The sequence below is a fragment of the Leishmania martiniquensis genome, chromosome 13 (genome assembly GCF_017916325.1).
Source record: "Leishmania martiniquensis isolate LSCM1 chromosome 13, whole genome shotgun sequence".
NCBI lineage: Eukaryota > Euglenozoa > Kinetoplastea > Trypanosomatida > Trypanosomatidae > Leishmania > Leishmania martiniquensis.
In genome coordinates, this window is record NC_090148.1 from 122,501 (window position 1) to 142,173 (window position 19,673).

General features: G+C 59.5%; 5 protein-coding genes across 5 annotated transcripts in view; all 5 read right to left on the bottom strand.

The window, feature by feature from the left end:
* LSCM1_05853 (uncharacterized protein) overlaps nt 1–4,019 on the bottom strand; it is a gene marked incomplete at both ends in the record, with an annotated part of 6,069 nt that extends 2,050 nt beyond the window's left edge. The window contains one exon of the mRNA XM_067323290.1: nt 1–4,019. This exon is cut by the window's left edge and continues 2,050 nt beyond it. Within this exon, the coding sequence (XP_067180241.1) occupies nt 1–4,019 (4,019 nt within the window).
* A 1,113-nt stretch (nt 4,020–5,132) lies between these two features.
* On the bottom strand, nt 5,133–8,399 carry LSCM1_05854 (uncharacterized protein; the record flags this gene model as incomplete). Its single annotated transcript, XM_067323291.1, has 1 exon — nt 5,133–8,399. One exon carries the CDS (start codon nt 8,397–8,399, stop codon nt 5,133–5,135), a length of 3,267 nt encoding a protein of 1,088 aa, XP_067180242.1.
* An 861-nt stretch (nt 8,400–9,260) lies between these two features.
* On the bottom strand, nt 9,261–11,270 carry LSCM1_05855 (uncharacterized protein; the record flags this gene model as incomplete). The annotated part of the gene is made up of 1 exon (XM_067323292.1): nt 9,261–11,270. The coding sequence occupies one exon, from the start codon at nt 11,268–11,270 to the stop codon at nt 9,261–9,263; it is 2,010 nt and encodes a 669-aa protein (XP_067180243.1).
* A 1,029-nt stretch (nt 11,271–12,299) lies between these two features.
* LSCM1_05856 (uncharacterized protein) lies at nt 12,300–14,054 on the bottom strand (the record flags this gene model as incomplete). The annotated part of the gene is made up of 1 exon (XM_067323293.1): nt 12,300–14,054. The coding sequence occupies one exon, from the start codon at nt 14,052–14,054 to the stop codon at nt 12,300–12,302; it is 1,755 nt and encodes a 584-aa protein (XP_067180244.1).
* A 2,166-nt stretch (nt 14,055–16,220) lies between these two features.
* On the bottom strand, nt 16,221–19,481 carry LSCM1_05857 (uncharacterized protein; the record flags this gene model as incomplete). The annotated part of the gene is made up of 1 exon (XM_067323294.1): nt 16,221–19,481. The coding sequence occupies one exon, from the start codon at nt 19,479–19,481 to the stop codon at nt 16,221–16,223; it is 3,261 nt and encodes a 1,086-aa protein (XP_067180245.1).
* Between the last annotated feature and the right edge of the window lie 192 nt (nt 19,482–19,673).

Genomic DNA, 19,673 nt, shown 5'->3' on the forward strand with positions numbered 1-19,673 from the left:
CAGCCTGAATACATGCGCAAGAACTCAGACAAGAGGAAGAGGAAGCGCTGCGTGTAGGCGATGCTCTGCGGCTCTGCGGCCAAGCTCGGCAGCAGCCCCCGCACGCGGGTGTAGTAGGTGTTCATGAGCGAGTAGCAGAGCTGCAAGTACGGCACATTGACCTGTCCGGAGAGACGGTGCTTGGCGCCACAAGTGATGAGTGCACACAGGGCACCGCAGGAGGCGACGATTACACGCTGCTGGTACGGCCCCACGTACTTGGACAGCAGTACTGTTAAGCAGCGTGCAAGCTGGTCGAGGGAAATGAGGGGTAGTCGAGGGGCCTTCAAAACGGCGTGCACAGCTTGACACATGTGCAGCAGCGCCCCACCCAGAGCCTCCGGTGCCTTAGCGAGTGGCGATGTGGAGGCCGGAGGGTAGGCAATGGACTGCGCCAGCACTTCAGCCAGCGGCTGCACCCACTCCCCGCGGGCTTGCGCGAGTGCGCGCAGCGCGGCAAGGCACGAAACGGCGTCCTCGGTAGAATGGAAGCAGTTGTACCGCGTCCACAGCGATCGTGCTGCGCAGCGCATGACGTGAAGCAGCCGGGCCCCGTCGATGCAGTGGCCACGTGGGCGACGACGCGCCGCCGTCGCAGTTGCAGCAGTGCCGGTCGCCGACGAAGTCTCACCTGCCGGGTCGTAGGCGGCCACGTATGCGTGCATGCCCTGCAGCATTTGCACCAGCGGGTGGTCGTCGCCAAAATCGTGTGGGTAATCTGGCGCTGCCATCACCGTCAGTGCCACAAGCTCCTTTGCCAGCTGCGCGTGGGCGCTGGTGAGGGAGCCCTCGGCGTCGCCCAGCGTGACTACCCAGCGGCGCAGGAAGTGCTTCACCACCTCGCTCTGATGCCTCTGCGCCTCAGCGTCGTCGGAGGCAGCGAGTTGCAGAAGTTTGTTTTGGATGAAGAGCAGCAGCGACGCGCCCTGCGGGGTGGCGAAGAGGCTCTGATAAGCGTCATCTGTCAGGAATGTGTCAAGGGCGGCAATGGTGCGCGACACCACGGGGGCGCTCTTGTCGCTGAGGAGGTAGAGAAGGCTGCTCACCACCTCGGAAGTGGCCCCGTCGGTATTCACGGAATAGTCCGTCGCAGCTAGCTCGCTCTCAGTCGAGGTGGCGGCCGCGCCACTCAGCATGGTAAGAAGAAGGGGCACGATAGACTCTCGCACTCGTGCACTGTCGTCCTGCACGCACTGCCGCGCCACGGGCCACAGATAACGATGGAGGGGCGGGTACGCCGTGGTGAGGCGGGCGAGGTGGGCGAGTGTTCTCTTCTGCACCATGTCTGACACCGGTACCACGACCCCCTGTGCGTCTTTGAGGTGGAAAACGGAGAGCAGCATTGAGATGAGGGTGTGCCGTGTGCGGAGACTGAGCATAGAGCGGTTGAACTGCGTGCTGATGGCCTGCGTCCACGTACACACGTCGTTCCAGTTGGCTGGTGCATCCCCCGCGCTGGGGGATCGCTGCCACCGCACAAGTGCGTCGAGCGCTGCCTGCGGAATCCATCCCTCATCGGCATCCTGCAGCGCAGCCCACGTCGTCAGCTGAGCCGCGCGCACATGCAGCCACACGGCGGCGTAGTCGGCAGCGGTGAATGGATTTGCGATGAGCTGCGACTCAGCCAAGTAGACGGATATCATCATCCCGAGAAGGCGACTATCGGCCGTGTCAGGGCGCGACGTCGCTGCCGTGTCAGCAGCGCCGCACATACGCCACCACGCTTCCTGATCCGCAGCAGCGGGCTGTGGGGGGGCCGGCAATTGCGCGAGTTGGGGAAGCGCCGTGCGAGCCGCCACCTCGCCTCTGCTGGCCAAGTCCCCGGCCCGCTCCATCTCCGCCAAGATGGCTGTTGGCACAGAGAGGTGCTTCTCGTCGAAGAGCTTCAGAGCCACGTGGGCCACCACATCTACTACCAGCGGTCGCAGCGCCTCCGCGGACGCGGTCGTGGCAGACTCGGCACCGAGGCACAAGCGTGCCAGTGTGTGCACGTACGTGCGTAGCAGCACATCTGCGCCTGGCCACTCCGGCAGCCCGAGAAGGTCCGTCAAGTCCCCCGCCACGCGTACCGCCACCGCCCACGCCGCCGTGTCCTCGGCCCGGTCCCCTTCCACCACGCGCCGCAACAGCAGCTCATGCACAAACGTACTGGCCCACAAGCTGCACTGGCGCTGTAGCACCTCCGCGGTGACCAGTGCGCCGACTTCGCCTGAGAGAACCAAGGATTGAGCACCTGCCAGCATGGCAACCGTCAGGGGCAGCACAGGATGTCCGTCGCCGTTCACACGATAAGCCCGGTGCGTCAGGGCCACGGAAGATGTGGGCAGACGCTGAAAGAACACCTCCACCGAGCTCTGCCGCCCCACCTGGAGGCAGTTCCAGATGCACCGGTACAAGTGCACGGCGCTGTCGACGATGTACGTGCTGTACAGGACGTACACTTCCTTGGAGCAGCTGCGCGGAACGTGGAAAAGGCACTGGTAGCACAGCTCCTCGAGCCGGCAGACGTCAGTGTCTGGCACAAGCTGCACTGCAGGATGACACAGCATGACGGCGAAGTCGCGCAGGTAGCCCCGCAGCAGCTGCAGCCAAGGGAGAAGACTTGAAGAGGCGCACGCGCTGGAAGCTGCACTACTTCGCCCAAGCACCGACGACGAGCGCCGCTCCTGCTTGCTGCCCACCTCGGAGCTCCCCTCCACACCTGCCGCGTCTGCTGATTGCTGCACTTCTGATAGAAGTGCCGCCACATGACGAAGGGCCCGCGCGAACGCGTCGACCGCGCGCGCTACGAGTCCTGCAGGTACTGCTTCGGTAGGGAGGTGCGGGTGTGCTAAACATTGACAGCAAAGCCACGTGCGCGCACACCACAGCCACCCCTGTGAGCCGGAGTCGGAGGAGGGCAGCGCTGCTGCCTCTTCGGAACCAGTGCACGATGCGGCGAGCACCGTCAAGCAAGAGCTCACGTGAGCACATGAAATGTCATCGAAAGGGCGTGCTTGCAGGGGTAGCCAGGAAGCAAAACGAAGGAGCAGCGGTACATCACAGGCAGCTGCGTTGCTGCCCTTTTCACTGGCAGTCTGTCGCACAAAGCCGGCGAAGGAGATGGAGTCTGCATCGGCCCGCTCGCTGCACATCAAGGACGTTCCCAGCGATTCGATGTTCGCCAAATCCGGAGCCGTGCTAGGCCGGCAGCTCGCCACCACACCGGAAGTGGTCGAAGTGGGCGCGGCCGTCGCAGTAGCCCGCCACCGCCCACTGGCTGGAGTCAACGAGGTGCCGCCGGCTGGCGCCAAGTCCCGAAAGCCCGTCGACACGTCTGCCCACGCACCAGACACCTCCGTCGATGGCCGCGGTCGCAGGGTCGAAGTAGCGGCATCTTCGTTTCTTGCCCAGTACTCTGACTCGGGCACACGCGTCAGCGGCACACGGTGTCCGGAGGCGTTCTTACCAGCTGGTGGCAATGACGTTGTGGCTAATTCGCCCTGCTTGCGCAGTCGGGCAGCATTCAGCAGAGTATTTCGCTGCGCCATGGACGAAAGCAACCCGTGAAGGCCAAGGGTAACGGCGCGGCTGACAGAGTGAGCAGCATAGGCACGGTCCCGACGGGGTAATGCGTTGTTGCTGTTGCTGGCACTGCCACCCAAGTCGCTGGGTGAGTCCGCCTCATGGTGAAACTGTTCCTGCAGAAAGTGGGAGAAGCTGCCGGTGAGGAGCAATCGCTGCGCAGACTCCTGCATACCGCGTGACAGGTGATGCAGCTCCTCCGTCCCCCATGGCTGCAGAGCAGAGGATGCTGTCGGCGCTCTACCGGCAGGGACCTCCTCCTGCTCCAGCCTCGTCCACCATGCCTCGAGCCGCAGCTGTGATATCAAGCGAGGAACAGGAAAGGAGAGGAGCAGCTTCGGCACGGGGTTGACGGACTCATCCGCCGCGATGAAGCACGACTGTGGAGGCAGTGAAATGGAAGGATGGGCAGACATCACTATGCAGCTGTACGACCTGGATAGTTAAAAAAAAAAACAGAAATAAATAAACAGCGGTAAAGTCTGCCCCCTTTTGCCTGTCTGTGTGTCTGTCTGTGTATGTGTGTGTGCGTGTGCGTGCGTGCGCGGGCTTCTCTATGCGTGTGTCGTTTATGCCAGGAGGAGGAGCGGTGGAAAGAGAAGGGGAAAAAAAACGCGCGTCGGGGGTGGAGCCTATCCACACACGCACGGAAACGCGGCACTTGGTGTTTTCTGGTGTCCTCTGGTGTGGGAGGGAAGAGGGCGAGAGAAGAAGGGGTGAGGTAAAGCAAGTAAGCCGACAGATGCGTGGCAGGTCAAGCAGCGCGCTGCATGAAACAGGCTGGGCGAATACGTGATTGTGTGGGCGCCGAGCACGGCTGAGACACCGAGAGAGCAATGAGCGATGGCGGAGGGTGTGAAGACGCAAAAGGCGGCACACCAAAGAAAAGGCGCGCGATTTTTCGCGTATGTGCTGTGTCTATGATTGGGCGCGCTGGCAGGCAGCGAAAAGGGAAGAGATGAGGTCCGTCTGGAGCAGCGCAACGGGAGAGGGGGGAGAGAGGCGGGGGGCAACCAGAAACACGCAGGAAAGGCGCGATGACGCCACCCGTGATGTTAAACGGGGAAAGAGGGGAGAGGGCAGCCGCGCAAAGGGTGGGAGTTGGCATGCAAGTCATGGAATAAAGTGCGAGGGCACGAAGGGAAGGAGATGCGCACTTCGTAGCCTTTAGCAAGTGCATGGCGACATGCGAGAGCCAACATGCACGCAAAGCCATCTTCGCCACATCGCCGCTGTCGAGGAAGATCGCACGCAGGGCGCAGGCCGGTATCGCAAACGCCTACGAAAAAAAAAAAGCAGAGCCACTCACGGTGGTGCGGGTGGGGATGGCAGGGAAGAGGGGACAAGAAGCCACCACCACAGCACAGACACACACACATATATGCGTGTGTATGCCCTCTACACATTGGGTCACGCCTGAGAGTTGCATCCGTTTTCCGTTATGTGGGGTGGGGGAGAAGGCTGTGCAGATGCCACGCGCCCCGCTGTTAGGCCGTTCAGTGTCCCGGCTGCGGGTGAGAAAGCGCTGACTAAGATGAAGTGGGGAGCAAATCGAAGCATCGGCACTTGGCCATCACCGACTCTTGCAACTCGGCAGAGTCCTTGCAGTCCTCGTAGAGATGCTCCACAAACTCCTTCGTCGCCAGCTTGGCGCGCTCCTCTGTGTGCGTCGGAATGCGAGGCAGACGCGCCCGCTCGTGCCACAGCAGGACCAGCGGCAGCACCTCTTCCACCATGCGATGGAGCAGAAAATCGCAGGCGAGAAGGCGAATCGCCTCGAGCCCGCTCAGCGCCTCAAACAGTGCCGGAGCTACGGCGACGCCGCCGAGCTTGCGCCGCTCCATTCCAGTACGGGCGTCGGGTCCGGCCGCTACGGTCGCAAAGGCGGCCACGGGCTCGCGCAGCAGCGCGAAGAGGGAGAGGTAAACGCGGTAGATAGTGTGGAGGTGGCTGCGGGGAAGCGCTATTTTGGCGCCATCCACTACCTCCGCCGCGTCCACAGCAGTTGGCGCGTAATGCATCCATGGCCAGTCGATCGGAGGGGGGGTTGGAAGGGGAGTCCTGCCGGGGTCGTCGTCGCGCTCATCCTCTGACGTCCCGCCCTCCTCTCCTTCGCCGGTCATGAGGTGCGCTTTGCGCCCGCCAAGACGACTGCGCTGCGTCGAACGGCGGCGCTCTGCCGCCTCCTCGATGAGGCGCTGACGCGTCACATCAGCCCACGTAAGAGCCGCAGTGGTCGTTAGGAAGCATGTAAGCCCGCGCACCACCGTCTGTACGGCAACGACGGCCGCCTTGTCATGCACTGTGCAGTGCTGCAGTACCGCGTACACAGCCTCCAGCACCACAGACTGAAGTGCCCGCACCCGAGTATGCGCCGAGGTGGTGCAACGCTCCTGCTCTTCATCCATAGCCTCTTGGGGAACACAGTAATTCAGGTACGCGGCGAGGTCGAACGCGTCGCGCAGGAGAGACAAGGCAGCTCTGCGACCAATGGCATCCTCTGCGAAGGCCGCGCTGTCGTAGCGGCTGCACAGCTGAAGAGCGTCCCGCGCCACGTGAATAGTACTCGTCACGAAGTCAGCGACCTGCGCAGCCTCTTCCAGGGTAACCACCCTAGTGGACGCTCGTGTCAAGCTGGCGGACATCGCAGTCACCGAGAGTCGTCGTCGCACGAGAGCGGTGAGCCTTGTGCCGCTGTAGACCAAGGCTGAGCGGTCGCTGCTGTCGCTCTCTTCGCCTCGAACGAAGCGACGCTCCAAGAGAGCGAGACTGCCGCGCAGGACACTTGCTGCCGCAGGCCGCAGATGCTCCTCCCGCACCGCTCGCGACGTTTCGTCCATTATGAGGGTGGAGTGATGCAGCAAGAACAACAGGGTGTCCCTCTCTCCAGAGGCGGTGCTGTACACCTCCACGCAGCGCATTGCCGCCTCATGCACTATCCCGCTGGCAGTGGCCTTCTCGAGGACAAGGTAGAGAGTCAAGGTAAAGAGCCGCTCGAGGGCCACAACCCGCTCCGCATTTGACCCCGCCGCTTCAGCCCCGCCGCCGCTTGAGAGCACCTCTGCTGACAAGGCGAGAAAGCGCAGCAGCGTGGCTGCAACCACTTGCCGATGATGCACCTGCTGATAAGTGCACAGCTCTTCATCTTGCGTGATGGCCCAGAGATGGGGCTGCGCCACTATGCTCCAGAGCTGCTCGAAGGCCCCTGCGGTCAGGTCTGCTGGCTGTGGGTACCTACAAGACTCTGTCACCCCAACGTCCCCGATCGCCAAGCCCGTGGTGAGAAGACGGGAGCAGTTCGGCAGAGACCGAAGGGTTTGTGCGGGGTGAAACTGCCACACAACGAGCCGCGACAGCACGTACAGCGCGGCTGGGTGCACCGCGTAGGCGTCCCAGTCCTGCAGCACTGCGTCATACTCGGTGAGCAGCGCGTTTGTCAAGCGCTCTCCGACCGTCTCATCACCGTCGCCGAAGTCATCGTTGTCGACGCGGCAGTCCCGCTCCAGCGTAGCGTCTGTGGGAAGTCTGGCTAGGGCACCAGCGAGGCAGAAGAGAAACTCATCCACAACACCGGCGGGGTACTTCCGCGGGAGGCGGTGGGTGTACAGGGCCTCTTCGTTCATCTCAGTGCCGACCACGCGGACACACTTGCGAATGACAGAAAGGAAGATGGCAACCGCCGACTCGCTGATGTCCGCTGACTCTGCCGTCGACGACGCCGTCTGCGGAGGCGTTTTCAAGGGGAAAAAGTGGTTGCGCAGAGCCGGTGCCCGTGCCACCGTTGTGGCGAGATGAAGCAGCTCCACACCCCTTAGGTACTGCAGCGCCTCGACAACGGCAAGCATGGCCCAGGAGCTGCCCATCACGGCGCCCATGCATGTGTGGTCCGTAGAGCTGCGCACGCTGCTGCCGGTGCACGCAAACGAGGAAGTCGCCTCCGCCGCGCCAACGATGTCGTCGCCGAGATGGTGCAGGTGATCCATGTTCTCCACAATCGCATAGGCTACCATCAGCAGAGAGCCCAACGGCGTGGTGGAGACCTCTGCCATGGCCGGCGAGAGCAGTATGGAGACAATGAGCGACTTCAGTGCGGCAACGGTGACGGGGGCGTGGGCACCCCGAGCGAGCGCTGAAGGTTCCAAGATGGTGCGCAGCGTGCTAGCCAAGCGCGCCGCGGTGCCCTGCACCCACGCCACCGGCACCGCGGCGGAAAAGGAAATCGTGAGCGCGGCGCGAAGCAACTGAATGGCGGCCAGGCATACTTTGATCGAGTCCTTGCCGTGATGGGCACGGCGGATGTGGCGCACAGCCACGGAAACCACGCCTGGAAGACACAGCCGCACGTTCTCCATCCCTATCACCTCCACAATGGCGAGGCAAGCGTCTAGGCTGTCCAACTGCAGCTGCCGAAACCAGCGCTGCGAGTTACCGTTGAGAGACTTGAGCAGCTCGAGAAGGAAGAGGGCAGCGTGTGGGTGGTAGTCACTCGTCTGAAAGAAAGAGCTGTGGCGAACCGCCCCCGTGCGGTGGAAGTTTGCCACGGCCCGCACAACAAGTAGCTTCGCCTCCTCACCCGCGTCCAGTGATGCTGCCGAGGCGGAAGCGAACAAGGAGCCGGAGACACTGCCGGTTACTGGTGAGGAATCCATGTCGCTCTTATTGTCAGGCAAGGTCCGCATCTTGAAAGCGTCCATGAAGCAGTGCTCCAACATATCAAGCAGCTCCGCCACCCGCTCCACCTCACCGCTCTTCTCGGTGAGAGGGAGCAACACAGAGGATAGGAACGCCTCCTGCATTCGGTGCGCCTCTCCCCTCCGCCGCTCTACCGATACGTGTGTGTATGACGAAGAGGAAGAGAGAGAAAAAGGGATCTGTCAGTTCTGCCCCGACGGCGTGCGCCTCTGAAAGGAAACGGTCGCCCTGCGACCACAGAAGGTGTGCCAGATGTGAAGAGCCACTGATGGTGAAGAGGAGATAGGCAAGTGTTGCACACCGGCACACGCACCCACAAGCGCCAATGTACTTATGAAAGGACCCCAGAGGGAGCGAGTGCTGAGTGGGGCGGTGTAAGGGACAGATAGGTTCGGGGTGTAGGAACAAGTGTCCAATCGGCTTCCCCAACCACCCGCCGAGAGCCACGCGCAGATGCCACCAAGTGGGGAGGGGGACGGTGAAGCCTGCGTACAGCCGTCCCCCGCCTTGTCTCTCTCCCCCTTCGTGCGCTACGTTCTTTTGTGCTACGAAAAACACCCGTTGTGGGGGAGGGGATGGAAGCACTCCAGTGCAGAGTGTACGTACGTGTTTGGACGCGCATCCCCATATGCGCGTGCCAGTGTCATACGCGGGGGTGGGAGAAGGGGGGAAGAGAAAGAGAAGGGGGGGCAAAGCACCATCTGCAGCGGGAGCATGGGTGAGCCACCATGCAGCAGTCTCGCGCAGCAGACGGAGAGGGGCATGCGGAAGGCGCGTCAAAGAGAATCCAAGGCTGGTGCGTACTCTGTCTTCTCCTCAAAGCACGCGTGCGCCTGTACTTCGCCGAAACGGCCGCATCCTAGAGGGATGCAACAGGCACCGTTGCGCGCGGTGTGCAGCATCGGGTCTGCGAATGTACCTCGGGTGGGTGGGTGGGCAACGTTGGTGCTGAGGCGTGCGTGCGACTAAAACAAATCGTCGTAGTCGTCAACGGCAAACCCGTAAAACTTCGGCGTTCCATCGTACAAGGCCTCAAAGTAGTGCACATAGTGGTCTTCGATCTTCTGGCGCGCGTAGCCCATCTTCACCGTCATGAAGCCGTTGGCGAGTGTGAACTCGTCCACAAAGGCAAAGCGGCGCACGTGCGTGCGAGGCGGCAGATCCTGCGAGACACGCCGCAGCTCGGTGCGGATGCAGTCGGCCTTCTCCCTTTGGTTGAGTAGCGGCACACCATCGCGGCGTTCCACCTTGCGCAAGTGCGCGGCGATGGCCTTGGTGTTGGCCACCACGAGTGCCACCACATAAGGACGACGATTGCCGTAGATGAAGGCCTGCTTGATGAACGGACTCTTTGTCAGGACTGCCTCCACCTCGAGCGGATTCACCGTCTTGGCGTTCGCCAATGTGATGAGGACGTCTCTGTTGCCCTTCACCGTCACCCATCCTCCGATGAGGGTGCCGTAGTCACCAGACCGCACAAAGGTGCGACTTCCATACTCAACCAGCGAATTCTTGGCCTCCTCTGGGTCGATATGCACGTCGAAGTAGCCCTGCATGGCGTTGGGCGCCTCTATGAGGATCTCGCCCACGTCCCCCGGCGCGACGATCTCGTTTTTGTCGTTCACGATGCGTACCTCGACACCGGGAAGAGCCCTCAGACGCTGCGGCACATCCACGTCAGTGGCGACGAGCCCACCCGCCTCCATGCAGCCGTACGTGTTCACCACAAACACGTCTAGGTCTGCCATGAGCTCTGACTGATCCTTGGTGAGCTGGTGGCCAATGATGATGGCGATACGCAGCTCTGAGCCGAACTGCGCCTTGAACTTGCCCAGCAGTGCGTGGGAAAAGGCCCGGAGCGTGCGCCCTGGTCTCTTGAGCATGAGACGGTTTTCGGTGATGCGGCCGACGACGAGACGGGTCAGGTCCTTTGTGAAGCTGCCGCGGTTCAAGATGTCGTCGACGATGTTTGCGTACGCGCGTTGAAAAGGCTGCGCCACGGAGACGATGACGCTCGGGTTAACGAGAGGTAAGTCTTGGAATCCCTCGAGTATTTCAGGGGGAATACAGACACAAGCACCCTTGCACAGTGCCTGGTACAAGTCCGCGGTGAGGGCGCCCGCAACGCACCACGAGCACAGCGACATGAACATGTCACTGTGCGTCAGCGCCTCGCCAAGGCTCGCATACACAGAACTAACATTCGCAACGATATTCTTATGAGACAGCATGACACCCTTTGGGGACCCCGTGGTACCAGATGTGAAGACAATCATTGCGGTGTCCTCGGCGCGGACGTCCGCTCGCGCAGGAGTCTTCTCAGGTACATCGGCCGCGATACTAATCGCAACTGCATAGCTGCCCTCCCCGACCTGGTCCTCGAAACAGAGGGCGTGCTCCAGCTGCCCCACACGACCAATCCAGCCTTTGATCGCTGCGTACGCCGCCTTCGTCTCGACAAAAAGAACCCTGCACTGTGTGCTCTTCACCACAAGCTGCGCCTCGGATGGGGTGACGTTGGTTGGAAGCGCTACGAAGTGCGCACCCAGCTGCATCGTGGCGAAGTGCACCACAACCCACTCATAGCGGTTCTCGCTGATAACGACAACGCGAGACCCCTTCTCGACGCCCATCTTGTGTAGCAGCGTCCGCATCGCCTCCACCTCAGTGTTGATGGACCCATACGTGGCCCAGACGTAGCCAAGCTTCCCGCGCACCCACATCTTGCTCCCCAGAAAGCGGCGGGTCGGCCACGCCTTCAGCGCCTGCTCCCACAGATCCACGAGCGTGCTCTGCGGTTTGATCACAAGGCCCAGTCGGAGGTCGTTGTTCATCTGGTGAATGCCAGCCGTGTCCGATTCCTGGTAATACGATCCGCCAACACTCGTTCCAAATCGCAACAGGGACCTCAGCGCTGCCATCTGCGGCGCGCCCGGATGGCCACGCGCCGGCCGACGAAAGAGACGCTGCAGCATGGGGGCCCCCCACCCTTCCGAGCCGAAGTAGAACCCTTCAGAAAGGTGTTTCACCCCGAGATGCCTTCTGCGCCTCCGTGTATCTCGCCGGCGCTCAGAGAGGCGCAGAAGGTGAGCGGGGCAGCTGAGCAACGGGGCCCCCAGATAAGCTGGCAGGAGGTCGTGGCCGTGCTCCGCAGGGTGAAGGCGAGGGGTGGAAAAGTCTGCTAGAGAGGCGCTAATCCTCGTCCTCCCTCTCTCTGCCAAACGCACAGAGATGAACCGAGGGGGGCAAATCTAGATATGAGATGCCGCCTCTCTTCCTGTTAGCGGCGGCGCGCACCCCGGGCCAGCGTTTTGGGGCATCACAAAACAGCACAAGAAAGGGGGAGGCGAGAGAGCGCAGATGGCTTCTACACGAAAGAGCGCGGGCGAAAAATGTACACCGATGAATGCGTCTCAGGGCCTCCATGGAAAAAAAAAGCAGCAGTGGTACATGCAAGAGGCAAGCCGTCCCTGCGTAGCAGCGCCAGCCTCCATCTTCTTTTCCTCTCCTCCCACGGAACCACTACACCGGAAAGGGAGGGAGGGAGGGGAGGCGCGTGCATTGCTTTCTTCCTCAAGCACCCGAAATCAGCAGGGGGAAGGGAGGGAAGATGTGCCCTACATATTTGTTCTTCCGTCCCTTCCTCTATGGGCCCCCCCACCGTTCCTATACCACAGGAACATGGTGCACGGTGCCCTCTGCTCTATTCATTTCCGCCTCGTTCGGTTTTCATTTGGATGTCACACCTCGGCAGAGCGCCGTCAGCCATACATGCAAAAGCGAAGGTTAGATGATATATATATATATATTGTTTCAGTACATACAGGGAAAGAGCCCATGGTAGCCGCTCGCGATGGGGGAGCCAAGGGGGCTACTGGCCACGCTTCATGCTTGCGTTACATCAATAAAGAGGGTTTCTGGAAGTGTGTAAGCGCTGGGCCGAGGGGAAAGGGAAAAGAGAAGGGGGATAGGGGGCAGATGCGCACGCACCCAGGGAGCCTCCTTTAGCTGTCCTCTTCCTCTTCCAGCTCATCGGGCTCCGCCTCACTGTCAGCCTCCGGAACTTCCTCGCCGCGCCGAACGAGCTTCTCCACAGTGGCGGCTGGGTCTTCCACCTCTGTGATGTCGGCGCACTCTGACTGCACTGGAGGAGGGGGCGATGGCGTGAAGGCAGAATCTGTCTTCTTCAGACCGTTGCCAAAGTACACGCAACACCAGCGCTTGCCACCTTCAGCAGCGTACGCAGTGACGCCTGGCCAGCGAAGGGACTGCACCACCGCAATGCGATGAGCCTTGCTAACATTGTTCTCGACGCGCATCGTCCAGCATGCAATCTTCATCTTGGTTGGATCGTCATCTGGGAGGTCATCGTCGCGTAAAGCCTTTCGTGGCGTGTTGTCCGGCTCCCGAGGCTCCTCCTCTTCCTCCTCGTCCTCGTCGTTGATGATTGGTGGCGGCTGTGGAATGTCGACGACGCCGTAGAGGTAGTCGTTCTGGATGGGCGCCAAGAGGTCCACCTCCTCCTCCAGCTCTTCCTCCTCCTCGTCCTCGCCCTCAGGGTCGGCCTCGGGCTCGGCCGGATCACGCTCGGCCTCCTCCTCCTCCCCCTCCCCCTCCTCCGGCTCAGGCTTCTCCGGCACCTTTGTTTGCCTACCGTTCTTGTAAAGGTGCGCCTCCGCATGTACCCAGCGGTCAGTCGTCAGTTGCGCCACGTCCACCTCCTCCTCTTCGTACCCCGGCGAAGGGACTGTCAGCGGTTTGTACTTGGCCTCCTTTGGCCTGCGTGGTGCATCACCCTCCTCGTCCTCGTCCTCCTCCGTGTCCGGCTCCTGCTCTGGCTCCTCCAGCGCGCCTTGGGGAGCAATGGTGGTGCCACTGGTGATGCGCGCTAGCTGCGCTCGCAGGTACACAGCCTCGCTCCACGGAAACGTTGCCGCGACAGAGGCCGACAAGTCCCCCGTGAAGAAGCGCTTCGTTACGCGCGCCGCGTTGATCTGCTGCGGCGTTATATCCGGCAGCTTCTCCCACTTGTCGGATGGCGATGCGGTGACCCAGAACGTGTAGCGATTCGCCCCGACAAAGCCTGGCTCGGCTTGCACAGGCACTATTCCCTTCTTTCGCGGCGGCTTTCCCATCGTGTTAGTTTCCACGTACACGGTCTCACCCTCCTCAACGTAGCGCCGCGTGCGGAGAACGAAGTAGTCGCTGTGGGTCCCAAAAATTTTGCCAAAGAATTTGATGTCCTGCAAGTTTTTCTCCATAGCGAGATTTGTGATGGAACGGTCGAGTAGGAACGCCTCCTCGTCGGCGAGGCCGCAGCCCGCGGCAGTCCAGTACTTGTTCTGCTCCACAACGGACTCGAAAGGCGGCGCCTTCAGTGGCACCACGGTCGTGGTGGTGATGGTCGTGTACGGATCAGGCTGCTCTATGGTGGTGCGTACTTCCGGGGCCGGACGCTCAAAGAGCTTCATGTTGTCCTCGAAGCGCCGGAGTTCCTCGGCGGGCACCTGCGAAGCCTCATAGCACGCAGAGGTACTCTCGCCGCGCACGAAGCTGTGCGTCTGGATGAAACTGAAGATCTCGTGCAGCTTTGACGGATCGCCTGCAACGTTCTCGAGGTTCTCCTCAAGAAGCAGCTCCATAAGGCGTGTTAGTTGGTCATAGGCGCTTACGCCATCCTTGTCCGCCTGCATGAGGTATGCCTTGGCGCTGGTGAATTGCGCCTCCAGCTCCGCTGCAGAGAGCTCTGCCGAGGTCATCGCTTCGTAGCCACGCGAATCCCTTACCCTGTAGAGAGTGAGCTCGATCGAGAGGATCGAGGGAGTGCGACCCTCGCCGCACCACAAAATAAAGATGAAAAATCTGCTTCCCAGAGGCACTCGAGAGCCTGAGGCGCAACCTTTCCAGGGCCTATCGTTATGCGAGGAAAGGGGTGGGGAGCTGTAGACTCCGCCCAAGCAATGACGGTCCCCAAAGGGGGTGAGTGACGTGCGAGGGACAATGCGATTCGTCTTGGAAGTGTGCAACGGCGCACGCGCTCCTCTCCCTGAGTCTCTGGAGGAAACGCTGGCTTCAAACAGCACAACGCTCTTGTAGCTGCCGCAGAGACACGTTGAAGACGGCTCAGCTGCCGCTGAAGTAGATAGGGAAAAGGGGGGATCAAGAAGAGCCATAGAAGGGAGGAAGAAGCTGACGAGCATTCATGAAGAGTGGCCACCGGTGCGGTCACCCTCGCTGGAACGGCAGACAGGCAAAGATGCATACGACCGTTTGTGTGACTCCCCTTCGAACTCCCTGTTGCACCTTGACGTTCGGTGCTGCAGCGGAACGCCGATTGCCGCTCATGAAGCCTTTAATGTTCCTTTCCAAGCCTAATGGCGTCCTCGTCGAGCCCTCACTTCCAAGGGGGGGCAAGGGCGGGTGCGAAGGGGAACAGAAGTGCTCATGGGGAGAGGGGGATGGAGAGGAGTGAAGAGAATGAAGTTGTGGGTCAGTAAGACGTCTGGGAAAAACCCCTCTTTCATGGAAGTTCAAAGCAGACGTCACCTCGTTATACTTGGCGCATCCCGTCTCTGCGTCGCAGCGGCTTTCTATCCGATCGAAATTCATAAGAGCGATACAGACGAATAGAGCAGGCACACACGTGCCAGGAGAGCACGATGAGCCAAGACAAAGAGTGAGAGGGGTGACAAAGGAGCAAAGTCGCGGAAAGAGAAGCGATCAGAGCAGAGGAAGAGAGAGGTGCAGAAAAAGAAGATGCGTCACAGCTGCGCCTGTGTGAATGAGTGGGTGATGGCAGCTTCGTTTTGCCGCCAGCATTCCCCTCGCCATCCTTCACGTTCCCGTACCTCTCTTGTGCCCCTCGCTGCCCCCTCGTCTGTTTATTTTTCTTCTTGTTGCACATAACTGTGTGATTCCCGCTTTTCCGGGTAAGTACCCTCTGCAAGCACCGCCCCCGCAACCGCAAACCTACAGAGACACGTACACAGTTGAGGTTGCCTGGTCGCGCAGCAAAAGGGGAAGACAGAAAAGGTGAGGCACTCATTTCGCTGTTATTGAGCGTCTCCCTTCTCTGTTGCAACGCGTGAGACGAGCCCCGCTCCACACTCGGCCCTGTCACGGAGGTCCGATCGCAGGGTGGCTCGAAGGAACCGCAGACATGCGTTACAGGCATGCGGCGACCTATTAGCCTGAGCACAGGCCTCAGAATCGACCTCCGGGCCCTCCTGCCTCGCAGCTCGCCTCGCAGCCGCTCCCATTCCCCAGGTCCCCACCTGGTGCATCCTCCTTGAGGCCTCGCAAGCTCCTCGCGCCAGTGGGGCAGCGAAGACTGGGTGAGAGATGCTCGAGTCACACTTTTCCTGTCTACAATATGCATAGCGCACACGCCTTCAGTGTTGCCAGTCGCTCCGACGCCAGGTGGCCCAGGGCCTGGTCCTCAACATCGGCAGCGATGGATTGCTCTGGCCAGCCCACATTGGAGGCACTCGGCTGTGTGTCACCATTAGAGGTGGCTTGGCGTTGGCAGGGAGGGGCGCTCCCTGGCTTCTCCACAAAGTGTGCATCGTACCCCGACACCGTCGCCAAGAAGGATGTCAAAGGGAAAAAAAAACATTGTCTCAAGAGAATACTAGCCGAGATGACGGTGCACGCAGCACGTCTTTCGAGGTTTGGGGGGGAGGGAGGGAGGCAAGGGAGACGAATTGAGGAAGGGAGAGCGGGGACAAAGGAGCAAAAGGCAAAGAGAGAGGGAGGGGGGGCGAAATCACAATAAAAGAAAGGCACATGAGAAAGGGGGAGGGGGAGGACGTCGTGAGAGAGAGCGAGAGGGAGTGATGTGTGCCATGAAACAAAACACGAAAAGGGAAAGAGGACTATGAGGCTCGAAATAGCAGAAATACACGACGCGGTGATAGAGGCGCGTGTCAACCAAGTCTATCCACGAGTTTACCAACGTACTTTTGAATCGAGGGGTCTGCGCGCGCGGTGGGATCCTCTTGCAGCTTGCGAATATCCTCTCGCAGGTCCAGCGCAACAAACTTGCCACGGAATACGTCGTATGCACAAAACGAGTTGATGGTCAGCACTGCAACTTTTTTCGACGACAGAGAGTCGTCATCACGCAGCATCTTCAGCAGAGATTCCACTACATTGGATTCTGCCAAGGGGCTCACGAGCTGATCACCGTTCCGAACAAAGTTGCTCAGCGCCCCTGCAGCGTTTTGACGCGTCTTTGCGTCCCCACACGCCAGAAGACCCACCAGCGAGGGAATGGCTGGGCTCAGAAGACTGTAGAGGTAGTCGCTATGAAACGCAGCATTGCCAATGGCAAACGCTGCCAGCTTCTGAGTCTGCGCATCGCTGTCGCTGCAGCACTTCACCAGGCGCTCCACAATGTGGTTCTTCTTCAGTGGCTCGAAGAAGAAGTCGGAGTGCTTGCACAGATTTCCGATAAGCGTGCACGTCTTGCCCCGTAAATCTTTTTCTGAGTGCTGTAGGAGCGCAGCCACGCAATCATACAGGTTAGCTCTATGAATGCACTCGTAAAATTCTGCAGATATACGTGCCATTTGCGAGAGCACCACCAATCCGTCCGACATCAGCCCTGTGCCTGCTTTGTCTGGATCGAGAATCCGCCTAATGCGTGCGGTGTCCACACCACCGCAATCGACGAAAGCCTTGATAGAGTCTGCGGAGCTGGCGCACAGCTTCGCGATGATGGCGAAAGGGTTCCCGAGAAAGACCCCCTCAGAGTAGTCCATCGCGTGCACAAGCAGCTCGATAACCTTCTCCTTGTACAGCACGCGGCTAACGTCACTCAGCAGCTTATCCTCCGCAGGCGCTGCATTGGAGGGCGAGCTCACGGGCCGCAGCGAGTCGGACAAAATCTGAGATGCAATCGTCACATGCGCGCTGACGCCAGCGGCGCCACCGCCGCGACACGCTGGCCAGAAAAAAAGCTGACGGAAGTACTCGGCTTTCATGGTGCGGCAGATGACTGAGAGCCAGCATAGGCTCCCAGACTCTCCTGAGTACGGGGCTATCGGCTCCATCAGCAGACTCATCGACAGAGCTTGCTCCTTCTGTTGCTGAAAAATTTGCTGTGCCGCTCGCAACAGCGTCTGGACGCCGTTGGGTGACAACTCCATCCTGGGATCGCTGTCACGCAAAAGCGTCATGACCAGCAGTGCCAGGCTTTTGGTGTCACTCTCCAAAAAGTGGTGCTCTGATCTGCCCGGCAACTTGGCGTACACGAGGGAGTCTGAATCTGAAAATATCAGGGACAACATGTGGGCTACACCATCTAGCAAGCCATAGTCCGGATACCCGTAGCTGCTTCCGAGCGCCCGCGGCGTAACGGGGCGGTTTGGTGTGTCTGAGACGGCATCGACGATGGAGTAAATCCCGTCTAGCAGTGCATCATTGACCTTAAATGAGACAATATCCTTCAGCTCCCTGTGAGCGAAGGCAACAAGGAGAGCTGCTGCCGCTGCATAGGCCAGCGGGGGCTTTTCGCTCCGGTGCGCATCTACCGTGCCAGCCTCGTAGTAGCATACAGCGGAAAGAGCTTGTGTCACGAGCTCCAGCACTGCCTCACGATTTATCCGCTGCGGGGATGCCAGCTTGATGTGCGGGATAACGATGGAAACCGTGTGAAAAACGAGAGCCGCGTACTCGTACGACGTCTTTCCCCTTGAAACACTGTTGTGGTTAACCGATTTGAGGATGGCCGCCCACATTTCCGGAAAAGCCCGCAGCTGTGTTACCATGGGTCCAAAACTGTTCTCCCAGCGGAAGCACTGGAACATTATCTTGACGCACGTTTCGGCAAGAGAATAAGCCTCGCTGCTTATTTCACTAATGATAAAATCGAGCGCCGTGTGTGGCTTCTTCATCAGTGTCAGAGCAACCTGCTGCCGAATAAACAAATCTTCCTGCTGATGTGAGTGCTTTTCCTCTAATACTGCGGCACCGTCGCGCTTCGGGCGCTGGGACGGAAAGGCAAGCACATCGCCATGTTCCGGAAACACCAACGCTTGCACGAACTGCAGCACTAAACTGACAACTTTTACTGACTGCTCCTCGTTGAGCAGCGCCAACGCAGCCTCCAGAACCCCAGAATCGAAGACCGTGAGAAGTGCAGAGCTTTTCGCCACGTCTGTGCTGAACCCGCTAGTCATCCGCACCAACTGGGTGAGGGTAGCGCAGACGTCAAACTCGCAACCATTCATGAGCGTTTCCTTTGTCTTCAAGTTGAAAATGTCATTGTTTTGGGTAGACTGGCGCTTTGGAACAGCGCGACCGGTGTTCCCATGCAATCGAAGGCAACCCAGCTTATCCATTCGGGCCTTCATCCTCGAATCATGCTGCATAATAGCATCCTGCCACGACGCATCGCTCTTGGTCAGCTGCACAAACGGGTGGTTCAATAACTCAGGCCAATTGAGCCGCGACGATGCAGACTTGGTCAAGAGGCCGCTAAGAAAGCTCTTGAACTCGGGAGTAATCGGGTCGTTTGCCTTGGTGTCGTACTTCACGGGCTCGCAGACGATCTTCTTGATCAACGCAAAGAGATTGTTTGTGTAGAACGGTGGCTTGCCGTAGTATAATTCATACAAGATGCAGCCTAATGACCACAGGTCGACTCGGTTGTCATACGCACGCTCCTGCACCAGCTCCGGGGCCATGTAGAGCGGTGTACCCTTGATGCTCGTAAGCACAATTGTGTTGTAGCTCATCGAGCGCGCGAAGCCGAAATCTGCCAGCTTGACAGCGCCGTTCTGGCCAATTAAGATGTTCTGTGGCTTCATATCACGGTGAATGATTCGATTAGAGTGAAGGTAGTTCAGTGCCTGAATGAGCTGCTTTGCAATCTTCTGCACCTCTTTCGCCGGTAGCTGCTTGTCATCTTCCAGGACGTCATAGAGCTCTCCCTGTGCATACTCCATTACCACTACAAAGTCGGAATCCGTCTCAAAGGAGTCGAAGAGCATGATAATGTGTGGATGATTGAGCTTCGTCAAAATCTCGATCTCGCTTCGAAGGTTTTTGAGCTCCTTCTCGTTTTTACCTTTTTTCACAATGAACTTCATTGCTACTATCTGGCCTGTGCCCTTGATCCGGGCTTTGTACACTTTGCCAAAGGAACCCTCTCCGATGGACTCGATTATTTGGTAGTCCTCCATGGCGAAAAACTTCTTTGCACAAGCACAATGAACGATCGAGAAAAGAGAAAGCGGAGAGCGAAAGTGAGTGCATCAAAGAGCGAGAGAGAATGCTGCGCATGGAATTCGCTCTCTGTTGACAAAAACAGAAAAGCCTTGATAGGGCATCTTCCCCGGGGCGCAGGAGCGTTTCTTTTTTTTTTTTCGGTAGAT